Below are 24254 nucleotides of genomic sequence, written 5' to 3' on the forward strand. Positions count from 1 at the left end.
TGCTTAGTTCCAATTTGTAGCCCATCATCGGGTCTCTTCCATTATCTTTTTAAAATTTTCAGACGGAAGGGGCTCGGGGTGTGAATGGATTTGAACTCTTATTGAACGAACTAGTCTAATGGCTTTAAATTCCAATTTTTAGTGATAAACTCATAATTAATCTAGTGTATTCATTGATTAATCCATCAAACATCACCAGATAAATTGGTAGGAAAGGCACTAATCCAGATGGAAAGAATGTGGCATCATCATTTCAGCGGCTAAATATTTTCGTTAAAAGAAGAAAAGGAAAGTTTTATGGTGGATTTCCACCAGCTTTTTTGCATATTCCTCTCAATCAAATTATAAAAAGAAAGAAGAGGGTCCAAATTGCCAACTTTTGACCTTGCGCAAAGGTTGAGTTTTCCAAAGAAATACACACAGTAATAATGTGGTTCGCCTTAAACAAATCCGTGCCCCTGCCCACCCTCAAAGTAGAATAAACTTTAGGACCAGGAAATCTTGAATGCCAGACCCACCTGTTCACAGCCTTAACAGACGCCCATTATTCTGTATTTATATTCTATACCCCATACTGGAGAAAGAATTTCTAGCAGTCTGCTTCTGCATACAGCCCTCAAGTCATTACATGTGGCCTCAGGCAAAACCATTGATTTAAAACGTTGATTAGAAACATAATGATCGGATAATGGAGATCTTCTGAGTTGAAAGTGGACTAAATCATAATTAGCCAAATTCTATATTGGATTCTTTCTATGACCCTGTAACATTTGGGCCAGTCATGTGGGGCTTTCCTTGATAATTTTATATGGGGAATCTGAACGCTCACGTCTAATTTATGGAGGTAATTAATGATAGAAGGAAACTTTTTCCATGATTTTCCACGCATGCTAGCTCAAGATCACCTGAAAACTTAAGATTTTCATCAACCAACCAACTAATTTTAACTTGGAAAAAAGCAACAGGGCTCCAACATGTTTTTTGGGACTAAAAGGTGTCACTACAAAATTTATCAACCCGAGGCACCATATACCCTTCAGCCTTCAGGGTTTAACGGAGTTCACACCACAAAATCTTAAGTACTGCATAAGAGTTGCGGCGGCACATAAGTAATTAGCTTACTGGAAAGGCTGTTGGGCTGACCCTAGATAATACTCAAGAATTCAGAGTAATCATGAGAGCAGGCCACTGATGGGCTACACAAGAGCACACTTTGAGTTGCCGACATTGCACTTTAATTAGTTAGCCATGTCACCTGTAGACCATAGAATTTCTGATACATAGAATGTTAATGTCACGGAAAAAGAAAAGATACTAATGAGTTTTAGCTCAACGACACTTAGATTTATCTCCAGTGTTGTCGGGTTTCTAGTCAAGTATCGATGGTAGCTAAATAAGTAATAATAGAAGAGAAGGATTAAATGTGCCACTGCTTTTAGGTGATGTATCAGTTTGGTTGACATGTGACCCAAATTGAGGCTTGTGCTTTAAGCAATGTAAGTGAAGTTAGCCACTTTATTTGAGTAATACCACTCTGGAAGTCTCACAGAGCCATTTTCTTTGAGTAATACTACTCTGGAAGTCTCACAGAGATCAAGCTGTACTCATATTGCTATAGCTAAAGGCATGTGAAAATAATCATCATCATCGTCAACATGGTATGTAATTAATTTTCAGACTTGTAGATTTTTAATTTGAACTCAACTCCCTTTAATTCATATACCGCCAATAAAAGACTTGCCATCACAGTTGACGATTGCGAGTTCTGATCTTTACATCTGCATTTAATTTATATTGCAGGATTTGGCAAATTGAACATGGGAGAGATGGGCAACAACAACACATCTGGATTGCGAGGTATGACTTTTTTCTTTGCTTAGCCTTGTACTTCAACAACATGAATGCTTATCTGTTTTCTGATGCTAATGTACCAATCCAGAAGAGGATAACACAACCCCTGGAGCTCAGGGGAAATCTTTGGAAGAACCTTTTCATAATGGTGAAGTAAAAGGAGAAAATTATGCGGTTCCGACAACTGGAAGTAAAGATTATAATCGGAAAGAGACAGGGTTAGCCTCTGATGATCCAACGGAAGCAGGAGAACCTCCTGTTGATAACCAGATATCCGATGGAACAGGTTTGCAGTTTCTCAATATAGTACATACAAGTTTAATGTGTGTATACACATGTTGACTGTTGGCAGTAAGGCTTTGCTTGAGCTGAATTGAATATTTGAAATCTGTTGGTTGATAGATGTATCTATATTTAACCGAGGCTTTTCTGCTTTTGTCGGTCAAGAAGAGACTGAAGTTAATCCTTCTGTTGAATCTGCAGAAGCTGAAAAGAAATCAAATGAAGAAGGTGGCAACGATAGAGATATTCAACGTGCAGTCTCTTTGCCGATGGAATTGGAAGATCACAAGAACCCAACATTGTCGGAGAATGTTTTGGAAATAAGCAATAATCAGATTGAGAAGCAGAGTTCCTTCAAGAAAGGTAAGCATAATCAATTAAATTGACTAAAACTCATTCTTATTCAGCTTAGTACATCTGTATTTCACTTTTACAGTTGCTTAAATAGAATTGTCCATAGCAAGAAGCAGAAGTAACATATATTTACAGTAGGCGTTGTAAACATAGTAAAGCCAACTTTAAGATCTTTTTTATTTTGGTTTCCTATGAACAGAGACAGAGAATATTCCAAAACCAATTTCTGTTGCAATATCCTCAGCAGGTGATATGGAATCTGAAGATTCTGCGGAACCAAATTCTGATCAACATGAATATACAAAAGTTGATGCTCATCAACAAGAAGATAGAAATGATTCACTGAGAGGAATTGCTGATGTCCTAGGATCAAGTACTGCATACAATAGCAAAGAGACTGGTCACCAGTTAGATACACACATATCTGACAACCTGGAAGGAACTATTGTTTCTGGTACTAATGTAGATGTGGAGAGAAAAAGGAATGAGTTGCTAGTGAAAGAAATGGCATCTCAGGAAAATGAGAAGCCCGGCAAATATGAATTTGAAGATGTTGGAAATGAGGATGGGAATATTTTTGGCAAAACTATAATGGTTTCGTCAGATCTTCTATGTGACGTTGGAGAGAAATATGATGGCGAATTAGCCAGTAAGAAGAATTGTAATGGTATTCTTTCCTTGGAGTCAAAACTAGAAGCCAATTTGGTGGCTGATTCACTAAACTCCCATTTAGAAGTCTCCCCACCTGAAGACAAATGTATGGTTTTCTCTCACGAGACTAAATTAATAGGAAAAGAATTGACAAGTGAAGAAAACAAGGCAAATGCATCGCAAACTGATTCTTTGACAGGGCTTAACTGCAAGAACATTGAGATAGGTGGTTCTCTTATTACTGCTCATTATGCTGCTGGCAATGGAAACTGCGAAACTGAAGAAGTGAAGGTTGTTGAGGAATCTGACAACCAGAATGAGGCTTCTGAAGAAAATTGCAAGGGTTCTGAAGGAAAGATAGCACATGAGCTTGGCATATTTGCAGCCCAGTCATCCATTGCAAATACCAAAAGCAATGAAGAGGAATCAGGAGATTGCCTACCTGAGGCATATACTACTCATGATGCTGCTAACAATGGGAACTGCCAAGTTGAGGAGGCAAAGGTTCTTGTTGAATCTGACAACCAGAATGAGTGTTCTGAAGAAAATTGTAATGGATCTGAAGGAAAGCAAGTGATGGTTCATGAACTTGGAATAACTGCAGCCAAGTTATCCATTGCAAATGGCAAAAACAATGAAGAGGAGTCAGAAGATTTTAGGCGTGAGGCATTAACTGCTAATGATGATGCTATCAATGGGAACTGCCAAGTTGAGGAGGTGAAGGTTGTTGAGGATTCTGACGAACAAAAGGAGGCTCCTGAAGAAAATTTTGAGGAATTTGAAGGAAAGATTGGGATGATTCATGAACTTGGAATAATTGCGGGCAAGTCATCCCTTGCAAATGGAAAAATAAATGAAGAGGAATCAGGAGTTAACAAAACTGATGAGGCATATGAAGAAAAGATAATGTTTCCTGAATTGGCAACAGTTGCAGCAGAATTGCCAGTCACAAAAAATGAAGAGGAAGCAGTAGATTGCAAAGCCGAGGAAGACGAACCTGCAGAGAAGCAAATTGTGGAGACAAAGGAGAAAACAGAAGCTCCATGTGCACCAGCAGAAGAGCATATGTCGTGTACTCCAGCATCTCTATTCCAATCTGAGCATCAACAACAGGAAACTGTTAAGAAATCTGAGGATGTCCAAGATAGCACTGAGTCAACATTGGAACCGAAACCTGAGAGCAGCAGTGAGTTCATTTCTACAGCATCTTCCAACTTCCATTCCTTGGTCTCTGCCGTTGAGAAACCTGTGGAAGAAGTTTTGCCCCATGCCACAGCAGGCCCTGAGATGGTTACAGAAACTATATCTTCAGCTTCAGCAAATCATTCCAGTGAGCAACATGAAAAAAATGAAACATATGCCTTTGCAAGGGATGGTATTGAGGCACAAGAAAACGCAGAGAGGGTGAACACTGAACCAATTCCTGAAAACTTGATTCAAGCAGAGGTGGAAAAATCTCCAAGTTCAACTGTAGAAAGCACAGCCTCTGTTGTGCAGTTAGGAATGGAGAAACCACAACAAGAATCTCCACATTACAACACAACAGTTCTGGAGGGAGTCGCGCAGGCCTCACAAGCCGAATCATCAGCTTCAGCAAGTCAGTCAAGTGAACAATGTGGAAAGGTGGAAACATCAGTCCTCGCAAGGGGCGGTTATGAGCCTCAGGAAAGTGCAGGAATGTTCAGCACGCAATCAATTCCTGATAACTTGAACATTCATGATGCTGCTGGCAATGGAAACTGCGAAACTGAAGAAGTGAAGGTTGTTGAGGAATCTGACAACCAGAATGAGGCTTCTGAAGAAAATTGCAAGGGTTCTGAAGGAAAGATAGCACATGAGCTTGGCATATTTGCAGCCATCTCATCCATTGCAAATACCAAAAGCAATGAAGAGGAATCAGGAGATTGCCTACCTGATGCTGCTAACAATGGGAACTGCCAAGTTGAGGAGGCAAAGGTTCTTGTTGAATCTGACAACCAGAATGAGTGTTCTGAAGAACATTGTAATGGATCTGAAGGAAAGCAAGTGATCGTTCATGAACTTGGAATAACTGCAGCCAAGTTATCCATTGCAAATGGCAAAAACAATGAAGAGGAGTCAGAAGATTTTAGGCCTGAGGCATTAACTGCTAATGATGATGCTATCAATGGGAACTGCCAAGTTGAGGAGGTGAAGGTTGTTGAGGATTCTGACGAACAGAAGGAGGCTCCTGAAGAAAATTGTGAGGAATTTGAAGGAAAGATTGGGATGATTCATGAACTTGGAATAATTGCGGGCAAGTCATCCCTTGCAAATAGAAAAATAAATGAAGAGGAATCAGGAGTTAACAAAACTGATGAGGCATATGAAGAAAAGATAATGTTTCCTGAATTGGCAACAGTTGCAGCAGAGTTGCCAGTCACAAAAAATGAAGAGGAAGCAGTAGATTGCAAAGCCGAGGAAGACGACCCTGCAAAGAAGCAAATTGTGGAGACAAAGGAGAAAACAGAAGCTCCATGTGCACCAGCAGAAGAGCATATGTCGTGTACTCCAGCATCTCTATTCCAATCTGAGCATCAACAACAGGAAACTGTTAAGAAACCTGAGGATGTCCAAGATAGCACTGAGTCAACATTGGAACCGAAACCTGAGAGCAGCAGTGAGTTCATTGCTACAGCATCTTCCAACTTCCATTCCTTGGTCTCTGCAGTTGAGAAACCTGTGGAAGAAGTTTTGCCCCATGTCACAGCAGGCCCTGAGATGGTTACAGAAACTATATCTTCAGCTTCAGCAAATCATTCCAGTGAGCAACATGAAAAAAATGATACATATGCCTTTGCAAGGGATGGTATTGAGGCACAAGAAAACGCAGAGAGGGTGAACACTGAACCAATTCCTGAAAACTTGATTCAAGCAGAGGTGGAAAAATCTCCAAGTTCAACTGTAGAAAGCACAGCCTCTGTTGTGCAGTTAGGAATGGAGAAACCACAACAAGTATCTCCACATTACAACACAACAGTTCTGGAGGGAGTGGCACAGGCCGCACAAGCCGAATCATCAGCTTCAGCAAGTCAGTCAAGTGAACAATGTGCAAAGGTGGAAACATCACTCCTCGCAATGGGCGGTTATGAGCCTCAGGAAACTGCAGGAATGTTCAGCACTCAATCAATTCCTGATAACTTGAACATTCATGCAGAGATGCGGAAATCTCCAAGCTTCAATCTTGATCTCCGAAGAGAAGCAAGGAGTGAAGAATCTGATCAGACTCCACTGCTTTATCAGGATAAGAATGCGGTTGAAGACTTATCAAGGCAGGCAGATGTAAGCCTTCGGAACTCACTTCCACAAGCTCAATATGGTCAAGAATCATTCAAGTATGACGCAATGCCAATGGAAGAGAAAGTGATTACTCTGGAAAGAAGTGATTCTGAGAAGTCAAGAAAACCATTCCTAGGCTTCCTGAAAGAAGATGAGGAGGCTCATGTTGTAGTTATACCAAAGAAAAAAGAGGACCACGGTGCTGCAAAAAAGACAACCAAGGATTCTTGGAACTCGTCTTCTGCTAAAGAAATCTCGTCAACGCCTCCAAAAAATAAAGAGAAGCACAAGCGCAGGTCATCCCTCTTCACAAACTGCATGTGTTGCACAACTGTGATTAATTAAACAGCTTAAGATCTAAGTTACCAGTTTTACAGTTTGGCATTTTGAATTTGTTTCGGTTGGCTTCCCTTTCCAATTCCAAGTAGACTGTTGATTGGTTTAGCATATTTGAGAGAAACCAAGAAAGAGCGAGTATAACTTCTGTAACTGTCATTAATTGCTTTATGTTATTTCCTGTCTATACTTGTTCTAAACTTCTACAGCCCTGCATTGTATTTTGATGCAATTTCTTATTAGTTGAATCTCTTGATGTATAATTTATTTTGTTGTTTGCTGGAGACATATTGGAAGTTCTGCAGAATATATTGTAAAAAATGGGCAGCTTTTGCTGCCTTTGATTGTATCATTTGTTTATTCCATTGAAAATACAATGTCACTTGAGAATTGAGATTTATTTTAAAAATTTCAAGATTTTTTGTGTTTTTATGAAATAAGACAATAGAAACAAATGGGAAGTATATTATATTATTAGAGCATTTTTTTTTAATAAAATTGAAATAGAAAGCAATTTGTTACTTAAAACTTTCTAATACAGATAATTTGAATGCAAAATTTAAATCTCACTTTTTTTTTGATGCTTTAAAAGATTTTAAAAGGAGCTGTCATGGTTAATTTGAGTTTTAATCTCCAGCATTAAGCACTGGAATCTCACTTGGTGGAATCGCCATCTTCCTGATAGAAAAGAATGACCGACATTCAATTTAATGTAGAAATCGATAATTATATATATATATATATATATATATATAGAGAGAGAGAGAGAGAGAGAGAGAGAGAGAGAGAGGGGGGACGGCCCTGCCGGCCTGAAAACAACTTGTGTGTGCATCTGATCCATGAGGAAGATGTGAACAATGTGAAAGGTGATCTGCTTTGGAAATTACTAGTCAACAGGTTGGTTTTTCCTGGCAGGGGCCATGTAGCAATTGAGTGACATCCCCAAGCACACTTCCTTTCAACCAATCAAACATTTTTCTATAGCAAATTATAACTCAACTTTATCACCCATTTTTCGAAGTGTATATCAACACTGTTTATATATATTTAAAACATCACAGGCATTGTATATAATTAAATATCTCAAGTATAATAAATAATGGACATAAATATATCATGAACGGCAACTTCTTTTATTCATATAGCATAATCAATGCAATTGAATTGGCAGTCCACATATCACTTGTAGGCAAGAGGGAAGGGACACTACAAGGAGTAGAGGGGCAGAGACTCACTATGTCAGTGGCTAGTTACATTTATTGCTCGATAGTGATCAACTAGTCACTCCTCCTAAAGAGCATTAGGGATGAGATGTAATAGAAGAAAATATTACTATGTTGAACTATCAAACTCTAAAATTACATAAATAAAAATAAATGATTATGCTTTTTAATCCGTAGAAATTACATTTTATTATCTAAACTTTTTATCCCTTGACAATGATGTTCTTTAGTCATTGGATAATTTAAATTAAGATAATTTCTACAATTTATTATAATTAATTATTATTTTTTATTGTTTAAAATTTGGATGAGTGAGTAAGCATTTGTAGTTTATTTTCATTAATGAGTTGCGAAGCAAAAGGTGGAGAGATAAGGAGAGAGATAAATTGAGAAACCATAGGAACACAGTTGTGGAATTGTGTTGATCGGGTTGGGTTGAGTTGAGTTCAAAACCCCTGGGAGTTTTTGGGTGTTTGGGTGAGTTAAGTTTTCTATGAGCCATCTCTCACAATCATGTGGAATTCACTCTCTTACTCTCTTTCTTTATTTATAGGAAATGTTACTTTTCTGTGAGAGATGAGCACTATTTTTTAAAGATCCGGATATGTCTAATAATTAGCCTTGGTTACTAGTGACTGATATTCCTTTCAATCTCCATTCATTTATTGCTGTTTAACTTAGGGTTTCTGGTGATATTTTTTTTATACCTTTTGTTTTGTTTCCTGCAGCATCTCTTCTAAACTTTTCCTAAAATTTTAAATTGCATCCAAACTCTTTTCTCCAGTTTCATAGCCTAACCTCAACATCTTCCACCCTCTGACCAAAAATCACTCTTCTCCATTTCATCATCATAAAACCATCAAATGCCAACACTGCTCGTCTCCAAATATTCTCAACAAGGTGAATCCATTTGCTCTTTTTCATCTTAAAGAAAATTTGGGGTTGAGCTTTAGTAATTAATTGGTGCATGTTGATGGGTTTGTATGGGACACGGAGTTTAGATCAATAGCTGTTTGACAAAATTCCTCAATGGTGACAAAGCAAAATTTAGGTACACTTCTTTCAGGTTTTTTTCTATTGAACAGAATTATATTCTTGAATATTGTTGCGAGTGGAACCAAAAGATTGACTTCTAGCAAAGTCTATTGAAGATCATGGCTTCATTGTCACTAAATAAATGGAACGGGCATTTCAAAAAAAAAAAAAAAAAAAAAAGAAGGGATGGTGCTTGATTAATTGAATTTGAAATGTAACTAAATTTTCAAAACTTTTACAACATGAACAAAAATGGAAAATTATCAAATCTCATGGTTTTAAACTATAAAGTTTTGTGTACATATTATTGGTTCATTGCGTTGTGCAAAATGAAATAACCCAAATTTGACTCGATATGAACCGACTTATTTCTACATTGAGGTTGAGTCAGTTTACTACAAACCAATTTCAACTAATACATGTCGGGTTGGATTGGTTTGAAAGCAAATTTAACCCAATCCAATCACAACTAAAACATGGATTATGAGAATTACATATTTCCACAACATTATTAAATTATATTATTGATAAAATTAAATGTTATAGACTCAATCATTAAGTTACAAACTATAGAGATCGAATTATTAATTATGATGATAAAGTACAGGGATGAAATAATAACTTAAAGTTGAGGACTAGTTTATAATTTTATGTCTCCGTCTGTATTTTTAAAGTCGAATCGTAAAATATATTGGTCATAAATTTAATAAAATTTAAAAATTATAATTAATTAGTATTGAATATAATAGTAAAGTCTATTATTTTTTTTAAGAGAAGAATTTAAATTTAATTTTTAAAGAAAATAGTATTAGAAGAGAACACCGTGGAATGCTATCAAATTATTTTGAAGGAAAAGAATAGTGATGGTCAAAAGGGAAAAGATGGTGACGGTGAGATGGGGCTAATGCTCACTTTTTCAAAAGGAAAGAGGGAAAAACAAAGTTCATTGGAAAATTAAAAAGGCTGGGGGCCGACCATTGGCCCTTTTTCCCAAGGTCCACTTTAGAAACCACAAAAGTTGTAGAAATTTCTACATCTATACATGTTCCTTCTTTGAGATGGATCATTTTCCCTATTTATTTATTTATTTTGATTAGTGTCCAAATTTTAGACCTTATAATCTGAAGTTGTGAGGAGTGTCAATGAATTAAAGTTGGCTGGTGGAGAATTTTCGTTGTAATGTATTCAACCTTATTTCTGTGAATAAAAAATAACTTGAACAAATGAAGGAATGCAATTCACAATTTGAATGAAATTAAATGGTGAATATTCAAGTCATTCTACGTTATGATCATTGACAAAATAATTTCGACATGCCTAATACAACAACAAACGGGAAGAGACAATACAAACGCTTAATTGTTTTTTTGGAGCACTTTAATTTGGTAGAAAAATGAACGAATTAATTTTAATTTTAATCCACAGTCATCATCATTTTAACAAATTCATCGTAATTAACTTGGCCATCACCATCCAAATCAGCCTCCTTAATCATCTGCTCCACCTCTTCATCGGTTAGCTTTTCCCCTAAATTGATCATGACATGCCTCAGCTACACATGAACAAACAAACAAACACACAGCAAATTATTTATTTTTAATTAATTTAGTTAGATTCCCTTTGGTAAATTAAATAATAATCAAACCCCATTTAACCCCAATGCATTGTCTCGTATCAAATTGGTCGATGTTCATTGCATGCAGAATGGTACAGCTTACGTGTCAATTAATGTTAAACTACTACATCAAAATAAATAAATAAATTCTAAGCATTTGAAATAATTACACGTGGTAGACTTGTTCATATATAATAATAGTTTTATTATGATTATTATTATTATTATTGGACGTCGGAATTTTGTCAACGCTAACCCTCCACAAAAAGGAGAGACAGAAGTACAGTTGTCAACCAAGTAGGCATGTTTTGAATCTCTAAAAAATAAGGGTAGATTATAATTTTTAAAGAAAGTAATTACCTCATTAGCTGAAATATACCCATTCTGATCCTTGTCAAACACTTTGAAAGCCTCTTTAAGTTCTTCCTCTGCATCAGTCTCCTGTTCAATAGAAAAAGGAAGAAGAGATGAGGGATTCACAATGGAGTGCCTGTGTTGTAAATAATTTATGTGAGAATGTTGAATATTACCTTCATTTTTTTGGCCATTAAGGTCAAGAATTCAGCAAATTCAATAGTGCCATTTCCATCAGCATCCACTTCACTAATCATGTCCTGGAGTTCTTCTTCAGTCGGATTTTGATCCAAAGACTTAATCACCGTCGCCAATTCCTCCACAGTAATGCATCCTAACGTGAAATTCAACTTATATCAATTAATTATAAGAATAGAAACAAACAGAATATATATAATAAGAAAACAGAGCAGAAAATTAGATATCAACTGACCATCTCCATCCTTGTCGAACAGACAGAAGGCTTCTTTAAACTCAACAATCTGTTCCTCAGTGAGTGCGTCTGCCATTTCTTGAATCTTCAAATTCAATTCTTCAAGTTCTTGAGAGAGAGAGAAAGAGAGAGAGAGAGAAGGAGAGCAAGTATAGCTCAATCTTAGCTGGGTTTATGTAGAATTCCAATGTGGTGGTAAGTGTAGTGAATTTTTTTTTTATTTAATTTTTTTTAATAATATACTATATGATAAAAGAATTATATATAATTATAATTTTTTTTTTTATCTAAGAAGAAAGAATCAAACTCTCTCTCTTGAACTCTGACCCTTTCATTTCCCTCTGCTCTGCATCTGCATCTGCATGCTATATATAATTATATTTATCTTTATAAAAGAAAAATTAAATTGTTGAAGTCAATAGTGTATAGAGATGTGAATAATAATATAATTGATGAAAATATAGGACAGCTGTAAGGGTTTGATGTTTAGGAGACAAAGAGCATTCAAAGAGTAAACGAAGAGGAAAGGCCTTAAGTCTTAACCAAAACCCACGCTGCGCTGTGTCTTGCTTGCACGAGATGAGATGAGAGAGACTTGTTGCTCTTCGGTGTTCTCACAGCAAGATTTTTATGCCTCTCTTATTTTATTACGGTTCGTAATCCTAGCGCCGTGAGCAGACGAGTGATGTGCACATACAATGATGACTCCTTCAATATTTTTGAAATTCAATATAACTAGGTTGAAACGGTATGCGGTCCAATTTGAAATAAATTTAAATTTTTAAAAATAATATCTATATTAAATTTAAATTTTTTATATTAAATATTTATTATTTAAATAATTAATTAAATATAAACTATATTTTTTTTAACAATATTTATAGTTTTTTTATAAATTATATTTATTTCTAATAATGATAATAATAATTAAATTTAAATAATAAAAATAATTTTTAATCAAATTTAAGATAAATTTAAATATTAAAAATATTAATCAAATTTAAATAAAGCGATCTTTATAAATATATTATCCATTATCATCTCTATTATATGTTATACCGTAGATATTGTAATTATTTTATATTAATATTATAATATTTTTATAAGAAAAGGAAAAAAAGGAAAGTGAAGTGGTAAATATAATTGAACTAATATAAATTTGACATATTTTATATAATATAATACATAATTAATAGTTAAAATTGCATAATCCCATTACTTATTTCATTATCCTTAGTAAATCTCAATTAGGTATATATATAGAAATTTAACAATTTGCACTATCTCAAAACTTAATCGCACAAGACTAGTAGAAAACTGCACCAGCTATAGCCAATTGTACTCCATTAGTCGACTGAGTGCAATGCAATCCCTATATTTAAGAATACAAACATTATAGAATGAAAGACATTAGAATTAATGGATTAGATTGTGATCCAAATATGAGAAAATATTATATTTGCAACCCAAACTATTTTGTGCCGCCATGGAAACGTCTGGGAGGTAGTATTAAACAAATATATCAAATAATAATTTATATAAATTAAAGCGATTAGTAAGTAAGTAGTAGGAGTAGCAATGGAGAAACATTTAATGAAGTGACAACCTTGAGTCATAAATGAAGATTGGAATTGATGTGTGACTCGCTGTCGACGCGTTTTCTCTTTAATGCTCTTTCCAAACAACCAAACAACATCAAATGCCCCTTTGGCTTTTCTTCTCCTCCTTCTTTTATATATATATATAATTTAATATGAAATTTAATATAATATATTAATAATAAAAAATATAAATTTAATATTGATTAAATATTATTCTAGATAGAATTCACGGGAGTCATGGTCCAAGAGTTGGACTTTGAAGCTTCAAAAGCAAATAAATGTGTTTGAGTGGAGATCGGTAGAAATTGAAAAGGTCCTTTGACTTGACCAATCCTAGGAAAAGAAAATGGCCGAAATTACTGAAAGTAAATAAATTTGAGCTGAGCTTGGAGAATCGGCCCACATTGACGCATTTGATTATATTAGAAGACCACCCCGAAACCAAGCCCATCGCATTTGTTAATTTAATGCAATGGCACATCACTTTTGATTATAATGAATTTTATGAGAGAATTATTATAATTAATAATTAAATTTTATTTATTTTATATATATAATTATTGCATATAGAATTATATGAAATAATTATTTTTTTTACAGTGCAGATTTTTTAAGAAATCGTGGACTAGGTCTTTTTTTTTACTCATTTAATTCTAATTAAAAATTAAAATATGGGTTTGTGGATCATTTCAGTTTTGTCTTCTCAAATGTTGATTTCCTAATTTAATTGCAGCAATTGTAGGTTTCCCCTTAGAGTTTAAGTTCGAAATAAATTTAATTATGGATAATAATAATAATAATAATAATAATAATTTTATGGTATTTATATGTTGTATAAATAATTGAATGTGTTTTAATTAATTTATTAATTATTTACTAGAATTAAGTAATTTTATATTAGAAATTAACACGATAGATAGATTTCATATTGATAATTAAAATCATGATAAATATTAATGTAGTGATTAAGTTTTTTTTATTTAATGAAGGTACAATGGGCTGCATAACAATTGGTGGACTAGTAGAAGATAGCTCTCCTTCTTTCTCATATGATTATTATTAAGTAGATTAAAACAAGTGACTCAAACTCGAGACATTTCTAATCCTAAAAAATGGAGGAACACAATCAAGCTCTCTCTTGATGGCCTAATAATCAAGTGTTTATCTCATAGTATATGAGATCAAGAATAAAACCAGAGAACCTCCATCCCCTTTAAAAATTGTCAAAATATCAAAAGAAAAAATAGGACAATTGAGCAGATTAAGGCAGTTTGAGCCTCACGAGTCATTACCTTCGCCAGTCACTCAATTTAAATGCATTCCTCAATCATTTTAACACTTGCCTACCAGATGTGATAACCTCTAACCTCCTCCATAATTGTTTCTCAAGTTGAATTTGCACCACCACCCCAAAAGCATAAGGGTCACCTAGATATATTATCGTCTTTAAATTTGCAGCTTGAGGAGGTTATTGTTGTACTTATCGTGTTCAAGGTATTGATAATTTATGCATGGTATTGGCTTCATTGCATATCGTAACAGCAAAGGCAAGAAGGAATAAGATGACCCTGTATTTGCTAAAAGCTCTCATGAATTTTGGCTGCAAATTAAATTCTTCTGAATAAGATTTTGCAACGAAATTGGCATGCACCAATTTTATTTGTGGCTCAAACGTATCTAACTGGAAGAGTGATTATGTATGATCTCACTGTTGCCCTTCACCAATATTTGTCCAAGATCAAACGTACAGAAAACTATATAGGTAGGAGAAACGGTAGGGAAAGGTACTGTAAAAGCTCTATAAAAATAACGAACAGTATCAGCCGGGAAAACCATAGCATGCATAATTGATTGGAGGTAGAATGATGAGACCTTTAAGCAACCAGTTGGCCCTCCTACTTGTATTAGCTTTGATTGCGAGCGAGCCTTGGCCTTGCCATGCCGTCAAAGGTATATTCCCAAAGTATCATGTTCATATTGTGAATAACTTGACCAACAACATCCTCAATTTGCATTGTAAATCTAAAGACGATGATTTGGGTCCCCATGCACTGCCAGTTAACACTGAATTTCATTTCAGTTTTCGCGTCAACCTGTTTGGAACAACACTTTTCTGGTGCAATTTCAATTGGGGTAATGGTAGAGGCGGTGGTTACAAGGTGTTCTGGTATGGAAAAGGGCTCGCTCGCAAATGTAATTACAAAAATTGCATTTGGTCTGCAAGAGACGATGCTATATACTTGATGAATTTTTTTGCAAACAAGTATGAAAAATATTATGATTGGCAATATTAATAAAGGAGCTAGCCGTTAAGATCATCTGGGGAGGACTTTACTTCAGTAAGTGAAAGCTTATCCTAGAATACCTCATGCTATAAGTGTAATATTTAAATAAATAAATAAATAAAAGCTAGCAAGATATCTTATTTTGCCTCTGCATGAGGGAAATACAATAAAATACATGCATGGACCTATTTATCCTTATGCTTTTTCGAAATAGAATGATTTTCTATTAGTAATTAATACAGTACACAGATTTTGATGTCTAATCTCCATAATTCTTTCCACCATTGAAAATTTTTTATATTATAAAATAACTATTTAATTATTAAATTAATGATATTAATAATAATAACAATGTAAATGTTGAAAAAAAAAAATTAAATACAGTATTTTAAGCATCTGTCTGTAATAAAGGTTGGTTACATGTTTATATATATATATATATATATATATATATATATATATATATATATATATATATATATATATATATTCAATATCAATGGTAACAGTTTCATCGATGCTCTTGGTCGAATCTACTTGATAATTAAGACATTTTCTAATACTCTTGGCTCGGTAAACTCGTTAACTAAGAAGCTTTCTTATTTATTTATTTAAATAAGAGAGAAAAAAAAAATTTAACATATGACACTCCACATATATTATGAAGAAGTAATGCCCTCAAATTTTAAGGTTGGATCATCAAATCTCTGAATATTCAGTGGGAGAGATCTCTGAATATATATATATATAGCTAAAGCATTTTATCAAATACTAACCCAATGAATAACAATGGAGAAATTGGGTAGGGCTGTTTTTAACTAGATTCAAGCCATTAATTACCATTGCCATTCATAAAATATTTGAAACTGGTTTTCAGGGACATTCTTCAAGTATATACCACTGTTTCTTGCTGACCAGGTGCACTCTTTTTCTTTGTAACCACATTTACGAAGAAGATCATCCTTGTACCAAAAGATGCGGTAACCACCTCCATGGTTGATATTATTACCCCAGTTGAAATTGCACCAAAACAGTGTCGTTCCCCATAAATTCACTCGAAAAGTGAAGTGGAATTTCTCTTTAACTTGTAATTTATGGGCACCCAGATCGTCATCTTTGGATTTGCAATGAACATTCAACACGTCTTGGTTCAAGTCGTTGATAATGTACACATTGTATCTTTCCCCAATTTTTATTCCAAGACAAGCTTCACCCATGCCCAATATTAATAGCAGGAATAAAGCCACATAGCCTTTGATAGCTCTCATGGTTGGTTTAGTTCATTTTGCTTTTGTAAAGTGCATATGGTTTTAAACCCAAAGCTACTTCTTTTATAGGCAGTTTCTTTTATGTGTTCACTTATTATGCATGAAGCTGAGAAAGTGGACAAAAGGAAATGCCACTGGTTATGCATGACCCCTGATCTAGTGTTTTCGTCATAAAATTGCTGTATCAATTCTCTTGCATGTTAACTTATTATAAATTTTGATGTCAAAGTGTATGAAGATTTGAACCCAACATTCATTTTATAAAGTAAGCACTCAACAAATTTAGCTTGATAATACGTGTATCTTTTAACTTTGGACAAAATAAAATTTTTTTAAAAAGACAAAAATTCGAGTTCAAGCAAGCATTTAGACCATTCAAGTGTTGGCTTAGTGCTTAAACTTAACCATGAGTATGATGTATAATTAAAAGGAGGGATTATTCAGCACGGAAAATTCTTAGAAACTAGGTGTCTAAAATATTTATACTCAACTAATCAAAAATCAAGAAATCATGTTTTGTAATGGGACTCTCTATATTATTTTATAGTCCCTTGAAAGGTATTTATATCAATTTGCCAAAATGATCATCCTTGTTTATGGCTGACAGAACCCATGAAAATTCAGAGAGTTGCAGAGACATGCCATGTGGATACTTTATCCAGCATATTGCATCTTATTCGTGGGGTAAGCGTGTGGCAGTTGGTAGAGGATCACGATTTGATTTGCTCTGGGACCAGAAGGAGGTATGGGTTTCCATTCACAATTCTCTCCGAAAGCTGTTATAGAATTGCCAGTGACAGGTTACACTTCGCAATTATTTTCCATGTGTCATTTCAATGTCATCATTTCTCTTTTCCAGGCCTGTTTTAATCAAGATGGTAGAATTCACGTGCATGAATTTTTAAATATGGTGAGAAGTTCTGCAAATGGAGAAGAATCAGTTACTGCCTGCTTAGGTACAGAAGCTGATGATCTTAATCTTGAAGGATGAAATTGACTGGAACCTGTCTCCAGAGCACAATTTTGGTTCTGGTAAGCCCATCTTTGAAGACACTGCTAATGAATCTAACAAAGTCCAGTGGTTGGGATATTGCAGCTACTTGGCAGGTAATTGCAGATGAAAAGATAGAAAATAATGCAAATGAGACAAACATTTGGTCTGGTTGGGGAACAAGGAAAATGGAAGCATCTGATCTCCCTGCAATGAAAGTACCAGAAAAATCTGACCTGTCCAGCAGTTGGGATACTGCAGCTGCTTGACGGACGAATGTCAGTGAAAGTACTGAGAAAAATGGAGATGAGACAAACGCTTGGTCTGGTTGGGGAACAAGGAAAACTCAAGCGACTGATGCCCCTTCAATGAAACCTCAGGAAGAAACTGAGAGGCCCAGTGATTGGGATGCTGGTGTTGACTGGGGAAAAAGGGCTTAAGATGAGAATCATGACAAGTGTGTTGAAATCAAATGCATTGTCTGGTTGGGATGCAGAGAAAACCAAAATGCCGGATAGAATCTCTATTCACGTAAGCGCTGGCTCAATGCTTAAGGTTAACTATAAAGTATGATGTGGAAAATTCTTAGATATACCAGGTGTATATATACACTAAATTATGTTTTGTAATAGGACCGACATTCCCCGTTTAATACTAAATTTATATGCTCTCGATGCACTATAAAATTTTCCGATTAGAAGATACTAGTGTACTTGTAATTTCAATTTTATAGCCCATTCTTCTAGACAATTAACAAAGCAATTTATGAACTTCCCTATCGCATGCATAACACGCTAGCAAAGGTGATTCAAGGTTTTATCTTCTAAAATTTGGTCACCTTTTCCAAATATGGTATTTCTGAAATTGTTTTTCAGGTACATTCATCAAGTACAAACCATCACCTCTAGCAGACCGCATGCAATTTTTGCACTGACATTGGTAAATAAACCTATGCCCTAACAAATCATCCCACACCTTTCAAAATACTGGATTCAACTATAGATCAGCCATAAGCATAACTCAATGCCCGCCTACTCTAATTTACTAGGGCAGATGACAAAATGAAATCTGTTTCAGAAATTAATTTGCAAATAAATATATTGGAATTTAGAGGACACAGGACAAAAAGATTTCAATGAGAAAATGCAATACTAGATTGTGCTATTTTGACAAAAGAAAATATGATGCAATTCATGAAAAAGGGTTTCTGTGACTTATGTGCAATACTAGTTCAGTCTGCAAGGAATTATAAATTAATGAAGGCAGAAAAGTAATGGATGATAAAACATATAGAAGAAAACACAAAATTTATGCTTAATGTAGGTCAGATGGCTTCAGAACTTCATGACGGTCAGACGGCTTTGGAACTTCCCGGAGCTGGATTGAGTTATCAAAGCAGTGATAGAAACCGAAATGTGGGAATCTCTCGTACCATGTCTCCTGCGCCACGTGTGTGTCCCAGTGCTCCCCACTGCTGCTCTTTCCATACTTGTGAACCCATCCAGAACAATTATGGCGCTCACCCCAAGTGCGATTCCACCGTTCTCCTTGCTTACCTTCCCACCACGTCTCCCCTTGCTTGACACCGCGACCATTTGGATCAAAATGTTCATCCCATTTATCACCCCACTTTGTCCAGCAATCACCCTCACATCGCTCAGCCCATTTGTCAGTGTATTTTATGGTGCCACCATGTCCATCATACTTCTCACCCCACCTGCACCAGGTAACGCAAGATATCAACTAAAATTCTCAAAAAAAAAAAAAGAAAAAGCCAAAATTAAAAACACATATGCATATGAACATACACAAGTATAATTAGCTGCAAAGGTTTTATTAAGAAATACTGGTTCTAAAGACCCATCTTTCAAGAATATGACATTACTGGAAGCCTAGTATAAACTCAAGTGTTTTTTGAACCATTTCAGAATAGCAAACACATGTTGCTGTACGTATAACATAGGAGAAGTGTGAATAAAACCATCACTTTCTGCATACCCTGTATCTCTTACAGACTGGATATAACATTATAGCACATACATTGAAATAACTCAACTATAATGCAAGTTAGACTCCATGAGAACAGTAATATTCCAAGATTCCTAATAAAATTATCCAACTAATTTTGTACAAACTTAAATGCGAGGTCCAAATAACAGTACAGAATTTCAGAACTGCTGAGATTCTGTGACTTCCGTGTGCACTAGAAATCTTTGTCCCAGAGTTAGCATTAAGATGTCTGAATCTATTCATATATTTGCAATAGAATCTACTTTGAGTTGGAAAGGATATTTGATTAGTTAGTCCATGTCCAAAGTGATATTACAGTTGATTACAGTAAGTTCTCAAGGATAACAGAAGACTGCAAATATTATCCAATCTATATGGAATTTGGTACCTTTCATGCCATACATGAGCATGACCAGCCTCAAGCCGTGTGGTTGGGTCAACAGTGCACCACTTATGTGCCCATTTCTCAGCTTGGTTGGAGGCATCATAATGTTCCCACCATTCCTCTTTCCACTCATCACCTCTTCCATTCTTCCCCCACTTGTCTGCAGTTTTCTCCATATGCATAAGCCCAGATTCCTGCAAGCATCAAATAGACAATAAGAATTTATACTCATATACATCATTTTTTTTAATGCAAACACAGCATTGCAAGATTAAACTAGAGAAATGCGTATTTGGGCTAACACGCTATTCGCTTGAATGTTTATAGTAGAATTTTCTTGATCTCCCATGGACAAGTTTTGATTCGAAAAAAACAAAAGATAAAAGATACCAGTGCAATACAAGCTAATTATGCGGCTTTTGACATAGCAACAAGGTACTCTTCATAAAAAAGCAAAATGTGTTTGCCCTTTACTTTTTTTTCTTATCCAATCAAACCAAGAGAAAATCATTAATCAGAATCTCAGTTAAAAATTGAAACAGCTAAACACTTCTACTGTTGCTGGAGACTTTTTTTTTTAATCATGCATGAAGCACTTTATATCTTACAATGCAAAGACTTTGGCTGTTGGCACTACAACAAACAATCAATTGGGATTAAAGAAGTATTAAGCACTTATTAACAAACACTATTACCAACCTTAACAATCATTCCATAAGCTCTTGACTAAGCAACGAACGGATGGGCCAATCTAAGTTGCTAAGGTGTTCATTATTATACAATTTCCATTTTGATAAATTGTCTAGCCCAATTTGAATAACCTACATTACAGAATCCAGTATGTAGGAAGCAAACAGAAAGTAAGTGCAATTCATCAAAACAAACCTACTAACCTGCCACATTGATTCTCTCCAATACTCACGCCATACATTTCCAGTAGCATCTCTTCCTGATTTCTCTGAACCAAGTTCCTTATAACCAAACTCATCAGAAGCTTCCCAAAACTTCTCTTGCCACTCAACATCTTGGTCAGCACTAGCACCCCTGGTCATAGTCCACCTGCAAATAACACCATCAGGTCTTTGCTCAATTCCTGTCTCCTTCCACCACCTCGATCCATTTGGATCTACTCCAGAAAATTCATCGTCAACTTCATCAAGAACATAAGCCGCTTCCAGTTCATGTGCATGAAATAAAAGATTAAGTTCTTGCTCTTCCTCTTTTAGAGAAGGCATATCAGGACTAGATATGGAGACCTCTTCTTTTTTAACCTCCATCAGTGATTGCAAAGGAGGAATAGGAGGGTTGGAGCTACTCTCTGAGAGTTTACTTTCAAGTGGAATATTGAGAAAATCCAAACATCGCTCTTTCATTGCCACAGGGCTTGCCAAAATAGGAGATATCAAAGATCTTTTAGCTTCCAACAAGTCAGCGTCATATTGAGTCTTCTCAGTACCAGGAGGAGGTGTCCAAGACCAAAAATCTGGCCCAGGTACTCCATTTCCAGAAGTCTCAGATGGAGAGGGAAAAACGCTTCCATTATTTAAAGCTGCATAATAAAAGAGATTAAAATCTGAAGGACTTCAACTTATAACATTGCAAAAATCACTGTCTAGTGAATGTGACTGAAACAAAGTGATCGTCTAAATGTTAAAAAATTTCAGAACTGCCACTCTCACATCCGCCTTTCCAACCCACAAAAGAATTGTATCAAGGCAACTATCATATGCAAGGAATATTGGCAAACAAATGTTGTCACTTGTTTACTAACTCAGTAATTCATGATGCAGTATGCAGAAGTGCTTTACTCAATGACTCCAAGTTTTGAATTATTACAAATGCTCTCTCTGTCTCTGTCTCTGTCTCTGTCTCTCTCTCTCTCTAATAGTTTGATAATTTGAGATTTATTAAGCTTTCAGAGTAATAGCATTAATTATGATTTTTAATAACAGAACAGAAAACACAAATCAGAGCGTATGTACTAACAGGTAAAAATTCCCACTTCCCAAAAATTAAAGATCCTTCACAAAATCCCAATCCATTAAATCCCGAGATGGCCGAAACAATTCAAATATATAAAGCTCAAAATAAAGTAAATAAATAACCATTTTACCGTCTTGATTATTTTCCGCTCCGCCTCCGCGTTCACGGGTTAAATTGCTACTAGCTCCGTCGTCATTTGCCTTATCATTTCCAGACTGCCTATCCTTCAGTATGGCACGAGCAGCCGCAATCGCTGCCGCGGCCCGATCAATGACCTGCATTCGCTGAGTGCGGTCCCTCTCCTCCTTGGAAACATCCAAAATCTTCTTAAAATCTTCGCTTTTCTTCTCCAAATTCATGTTCCAACCACCATCATTATCAGCATCATTACCATTGTCGGTTCCGGACACTCTTTCAGTGATTCTTTGGAACTCAACAGTCTTCTTGTCGCGATCGACGGCGTTCTTCCACATGTCCAGGTACGAGTTCCCATCATTCGAAGCCCTAATTCTCGAGCTTCCAACGATCCTGGTTCTCGATTTATCGGCGAATAGGGATTGTTCCAGAGGTAAAAACAGGGGTTTCCCAGTTTTCTGGAAATGAGCATAGCGTGTGGTTGCGCGTGAGCAAGCGCCGAGTTTGGACGCCATTTTGGTTTGAAAGAAACACGGACGTCGTGTGATCAGCGAGATATGGGACTTGGAAGTGAGCGAGCGGCGGTGGATTTTAATTTATTTTCTTTTCTGGAGTTAGCTCTCGAAGTTAGCGCTTGATTGAGTGAAGCGTAATCTATCGTTTCGATTTTCTCTTTTTTTTTTTTTTTTTTCTTCTCTCTTCTTTTTGTTTTTTTTTAGAAAGTGAAAGAGAAAGAGGTGATTTGCTTGTGATTAGAGGAAAGTGGAGATACTATGTATTGTTTGGTTCACGTTTAACGGAAAATAACTGTTTTTTCGTTTGTGACGATTACGATTTTAATTTGAAAATTAAAAGTTGGGGTAGACAGATATGGGTTCACTGACACGCGGCATAATAATAACAGATGGGAGAATCCTGTGGGGTCTCGGAAGGCACGTGTCGAGTGCATTCCTCTCCTATTTTCCTTCCCATTTAAATTATTGAATTGAATTTCTGATTCATTAGCTGTAAATTTCACGGGATCTGGAAAACCCTGGCATTTTTCCTTTCAAAAAAAGTGGAAAAATGACCAAAACAGTATAAAGAAAAGAGAAATGTCAAAGACTTAATCAGCCGCATCAATCTCTGGCTCTGACTTCAATTGAAGAATCTCTTTTACTAAATTTGTTTTAAAAAAAATAATTAAGAACAAATTAATTCTTTTATGTTCAAACAAATTATGTTATTCATTAAAAAAAATTAACTAAATATCAATTAATAATAAACATTTCTAGAAGAGTTCAATAATTAACAAAAAGAGTGATTACTCGTGATAATTTATTCTTAATTACAGGATCATATGCTGTATCAATGTTAAATTGAAAATAACTCAACAGATTAAGGCCCATTTAGTATTATCCTCAAAATTGATGTTGAGAAAATTATTTTTTTTAAATATATTAATTAAAAATTAATAAAAATTAATTAAAAATTAAATTTAATAATTTTAATTATAAAAATATTAAAATAATAAAATAATTTTTTAATTATTTTTTAATAGTGTTAAAAATAATATTTTTATTTTAAAAAAAATAATTTCAGTTTTTAAATTTTAATGCCAAACAAGATCATATCTAAATTATTATACTATATTCCCTAGAAGAAAACCGAACAAAAAGGGTCGATAGATGTCAGCATATCCGGCAGTATAGATGGTGGTGGCGCGATTTCATCTTTCGGCATTAGAATGTCAGGAGCTGGAGGCGACGAAAATAGGTGGACGCGGAAAATCCCATCCTAGGTTCGGTCCCGAGCTCAATGTGTCATGGGGCCACATCTTGACCCGGATAGTAGTCTCGTGCAACGCCTAGACTTCCACCCAATCTAGGCCAGTCTACTCGTATTCAATGACTTTTTCTCTTATAAAGGATCTCAAATCTACTTATCGAGAGGGTCGTTTAGCATATTTAACATGGAAACCGAATATCAATATTCTTTGTAGCATGATGTCGCCCCTCATCGTGTACATCCTCAAGCATCAACCTAAAGCATAGCAATAAGCATCATCCGACCGTATAGCTGAACCCAAGCCAAGGTATAATATTTGTTCCCCTATACCGAGCATCATCATTGGCCCTATACCGAGCAGCATCGTCGGCTTTATATAGAAACCTCGAGCCTAGGAG

At 35.3% G+C, this 24254-nt stretch overlaps 5 protein-coding genes across 6 annotated transcripts; 2 read left to right on the top strand and 3 right to left on the bottom strand.

The window, feature by feature from the left end:
- The first annotated feature begins 1374 nt into the window (after window positions 1-1374).
- Window positions 1375-7180, top strand: LOC110673287 (uncharacterized). 2 transcript variants are annotated; one of them, XM_021836364.2, is made up of 5 exons: window positions 1375-1658; window positions 1801-1857; window positions 1940-2137; window positions 2335-2496; window positions 2687-7180. In XM_021836364.2, the coding sequence occupies exons 2-5, from the start codon at window positions 1818-1820 to the stop codon at window positions 6778-6780; spliced, it is 4494 nt and encodes a 1497-aa protein (XP_021692056.2). In that variant the 5' UTR covers window positions 1375-1658; window positions 1801-1817; the 3' UTR covers window positions 6781-7180. The 2 variants fall into 2 exon arrangements, with proteins under 2 accessions (XP_021692056.2, XP_058001100.1); XM_058145117.1 differs by having other exon boundaries at window positions 2732-7180.
- Window positions 7181-10253: 3073 nt separating this feature from the next.
- Window positions 10254-12052, bottom strand: LOC110673261 (calmodulin-like protein 8). Its single transcript, XM_021836336.2, has 4 exons — window positions 11432-12052; window positions 11175-11332; window positions 11005-11085; window positions 10254-10581 (listed from the first exon to the last, which is right to left on the bottom strand). Exons 1-4 carry the CDS (start codon window positions 11505-11507, stop codon window positions 10444-10446), a joined length of 453 nt encoding a protein of 150 aa, XP_021692028.2. The 5' UTR covers window positions 11508-12052; the 3' UTR covers window positions 10254-10443.
- Window positions 12053-15951: 3899 nt separating this feature from the next.
- On the bottom strand, window positions 15952-16630 carry LOC110673289 (S-protein homolog 21-like). Its single transcript, XM_021836368.2, has one exon. The coding sequence runs from the start codon at window positions 16583-16585 to the stop codon at window positions 16154-16156; it is 432 nt and encodes a 143-aa protein (XP_021692060.1). The 5' UTR covers window positions 16586-16630; the 3' UTR covers window positions 15952-16153.
- Window positions 16631-17057: 427 nt separating this feature from the next.
- Window positions 17058-17677, top strand: LOC131179518 (DNA-directed RNA polymerase V subunit 1-like). The gene is made up of 2 exons (XM_058146394.1): window positions 17058-17328; window positions 17445-17677. The coding sequence occupies exons 1-2, from the start codon at window positions 17182-17184 to the stop codon at window positions 17574-17576; spliced, it is 279 nt and encodes a 92-aa protein (XP_058002377.1). The 5' UTR covers window positions 17058-17181; the 3' UTR covers window positions 17577-17677.
- A 1063-nt stretch (window positions 17678-18740) lies between these two features.
- On the bottom strand, window positions 18741-22817 carry LOC110673255 (protein LIKE EARLY STARVATION, chloroplastic). The gene is made up of 4 exons (XM_021836326.2): window positions 22085-22817; window positions 20865-21520; window positions 19975-20165; window positions 18741-19293 (listed from the first exon to the last, which is right to left on the bottom strand). Exons 1-4 carry the CDS (start codon window positions 22602-22604, stop codon window positions 18891-18893), a joined length of 1770 nt encoding a protein of 589 aa, XP_021692018.2. The 5' UTR covers window positions 22605-22817; the 3' UTR covers window positions 18741-18890.
- Window positions 22818-24254: the final 1437 nt, after the last annotated feature.

Source organism: Hevea brasiliensis, chromosome 4, assembly GCF_030052815.1.
Source record: "Hevea brasiliensis isolate MT/VB/25A 57/8 chromosome 4, ASM3005281v1, whole genome shotgun sequence".
Lineage (NCBI taxonomy): Eukaryota > Viridiplantae > Streptophyta > Magnoliopsida > Malpighiales > Euphorbiaceae > Hevea > Hevea brasiliensis.

What these genes read in the sequence shown, in the direction of transcription:
- LOC131179518 (XM_058146394.1), top strand. Translation starts at nt 17,182, where the DNA reads ATGGCTGACAGAACCCATGAAAATTCAGAGAGTTGCAGAGACATGCCA. An exon ending in TGCTCTGGGACCAGAAGGAG is followed by an intron (nt 17,329 to 17,444) that starts GTATGGGTTTCC and finishes TCTCTTTTCCAG; the next exon opens with GCCTGTTTTAATCAAGATGG.
- LOC110673255 (XM_021836326.2), bottom strand. Translation starts at nt 22,604, where the DNA reads ATGGCGTCCAAACTCGGCGCTTGCTCACGCGCAACCACACGCTATGCT. An exon ending in GGAGAGAATCAATGTGGCAG is followed by an intron (nt 20,166 to 20,864) that starts GTTAGTAGGTTT and finishes TGATGCTTGCAG; the next exon opens with GAATCTGGGCTTATGCATAT. An exon ending in GCTCATGTATGGCATGAAAG is followed by an intron (nt 19,294 to 19,974) that starts GTACCAAATTCC and finishes TACCTGGTGCAG; the next exon opens with GTGGGGTGAGAAGTATGATG.
- LOC110673289 (XM_021836368.2), bottom strand. Translation starts at nt 16,585, where the DNA reads ATGAGAGCTATCAAAGGCTATGTGGCTTTATTCCTGCTATTAATATTG.
- LOC110673287 (XM_021836364.2), top strand. Translation starts at nt 1,818, where the DNA reads ATGGGAGAGATGGGCAACAACAACACATCTGGATTGCGAG. An exon ending in CCAGATATCCGATGGAACAG is followed by an intron (nt 2,138 to 2,334) that starts GTTTGCAGTTTC and finishes TTGAATCTGCAG; the next exon opens with AAGCTGAAAAGAAATCAAAT. An exon ending in GCAGAGTTCCTTCAAGAAAG is followed by an intron (nt 2,497 to 2,686) that starts GTAAGCATAATC and finishes TCCTATGAACAG; the next exon opens with AGACAGAGAATATTCCAAAA.
- LOC110673261 (XM_021836336.2), bottom strand. Translation starts at nt 11,507, where the DNA reads ATGGCAGACGCACTCACTGAGGAACAGATTGTTGAGTTTAAAGAAGCC. An exon ending in GTTCGACAAGGATGGAGATG is followed by an intron (nt 11,333 to 11,431) that starts GTCAGTTGATAT and finishes ATTTCACGTTAG; the next exon opens with GATGCATTACTGTGGAGGAA. An exon ending in TAATGGCCAAAAAAATGAAG is followed by an intron (nt 11,086 to 11,174) that starts GTAATATTCAAC and finishes TCTATTGAACAG; the next exon opens with GAGACTGATGCAGAGGAAGA.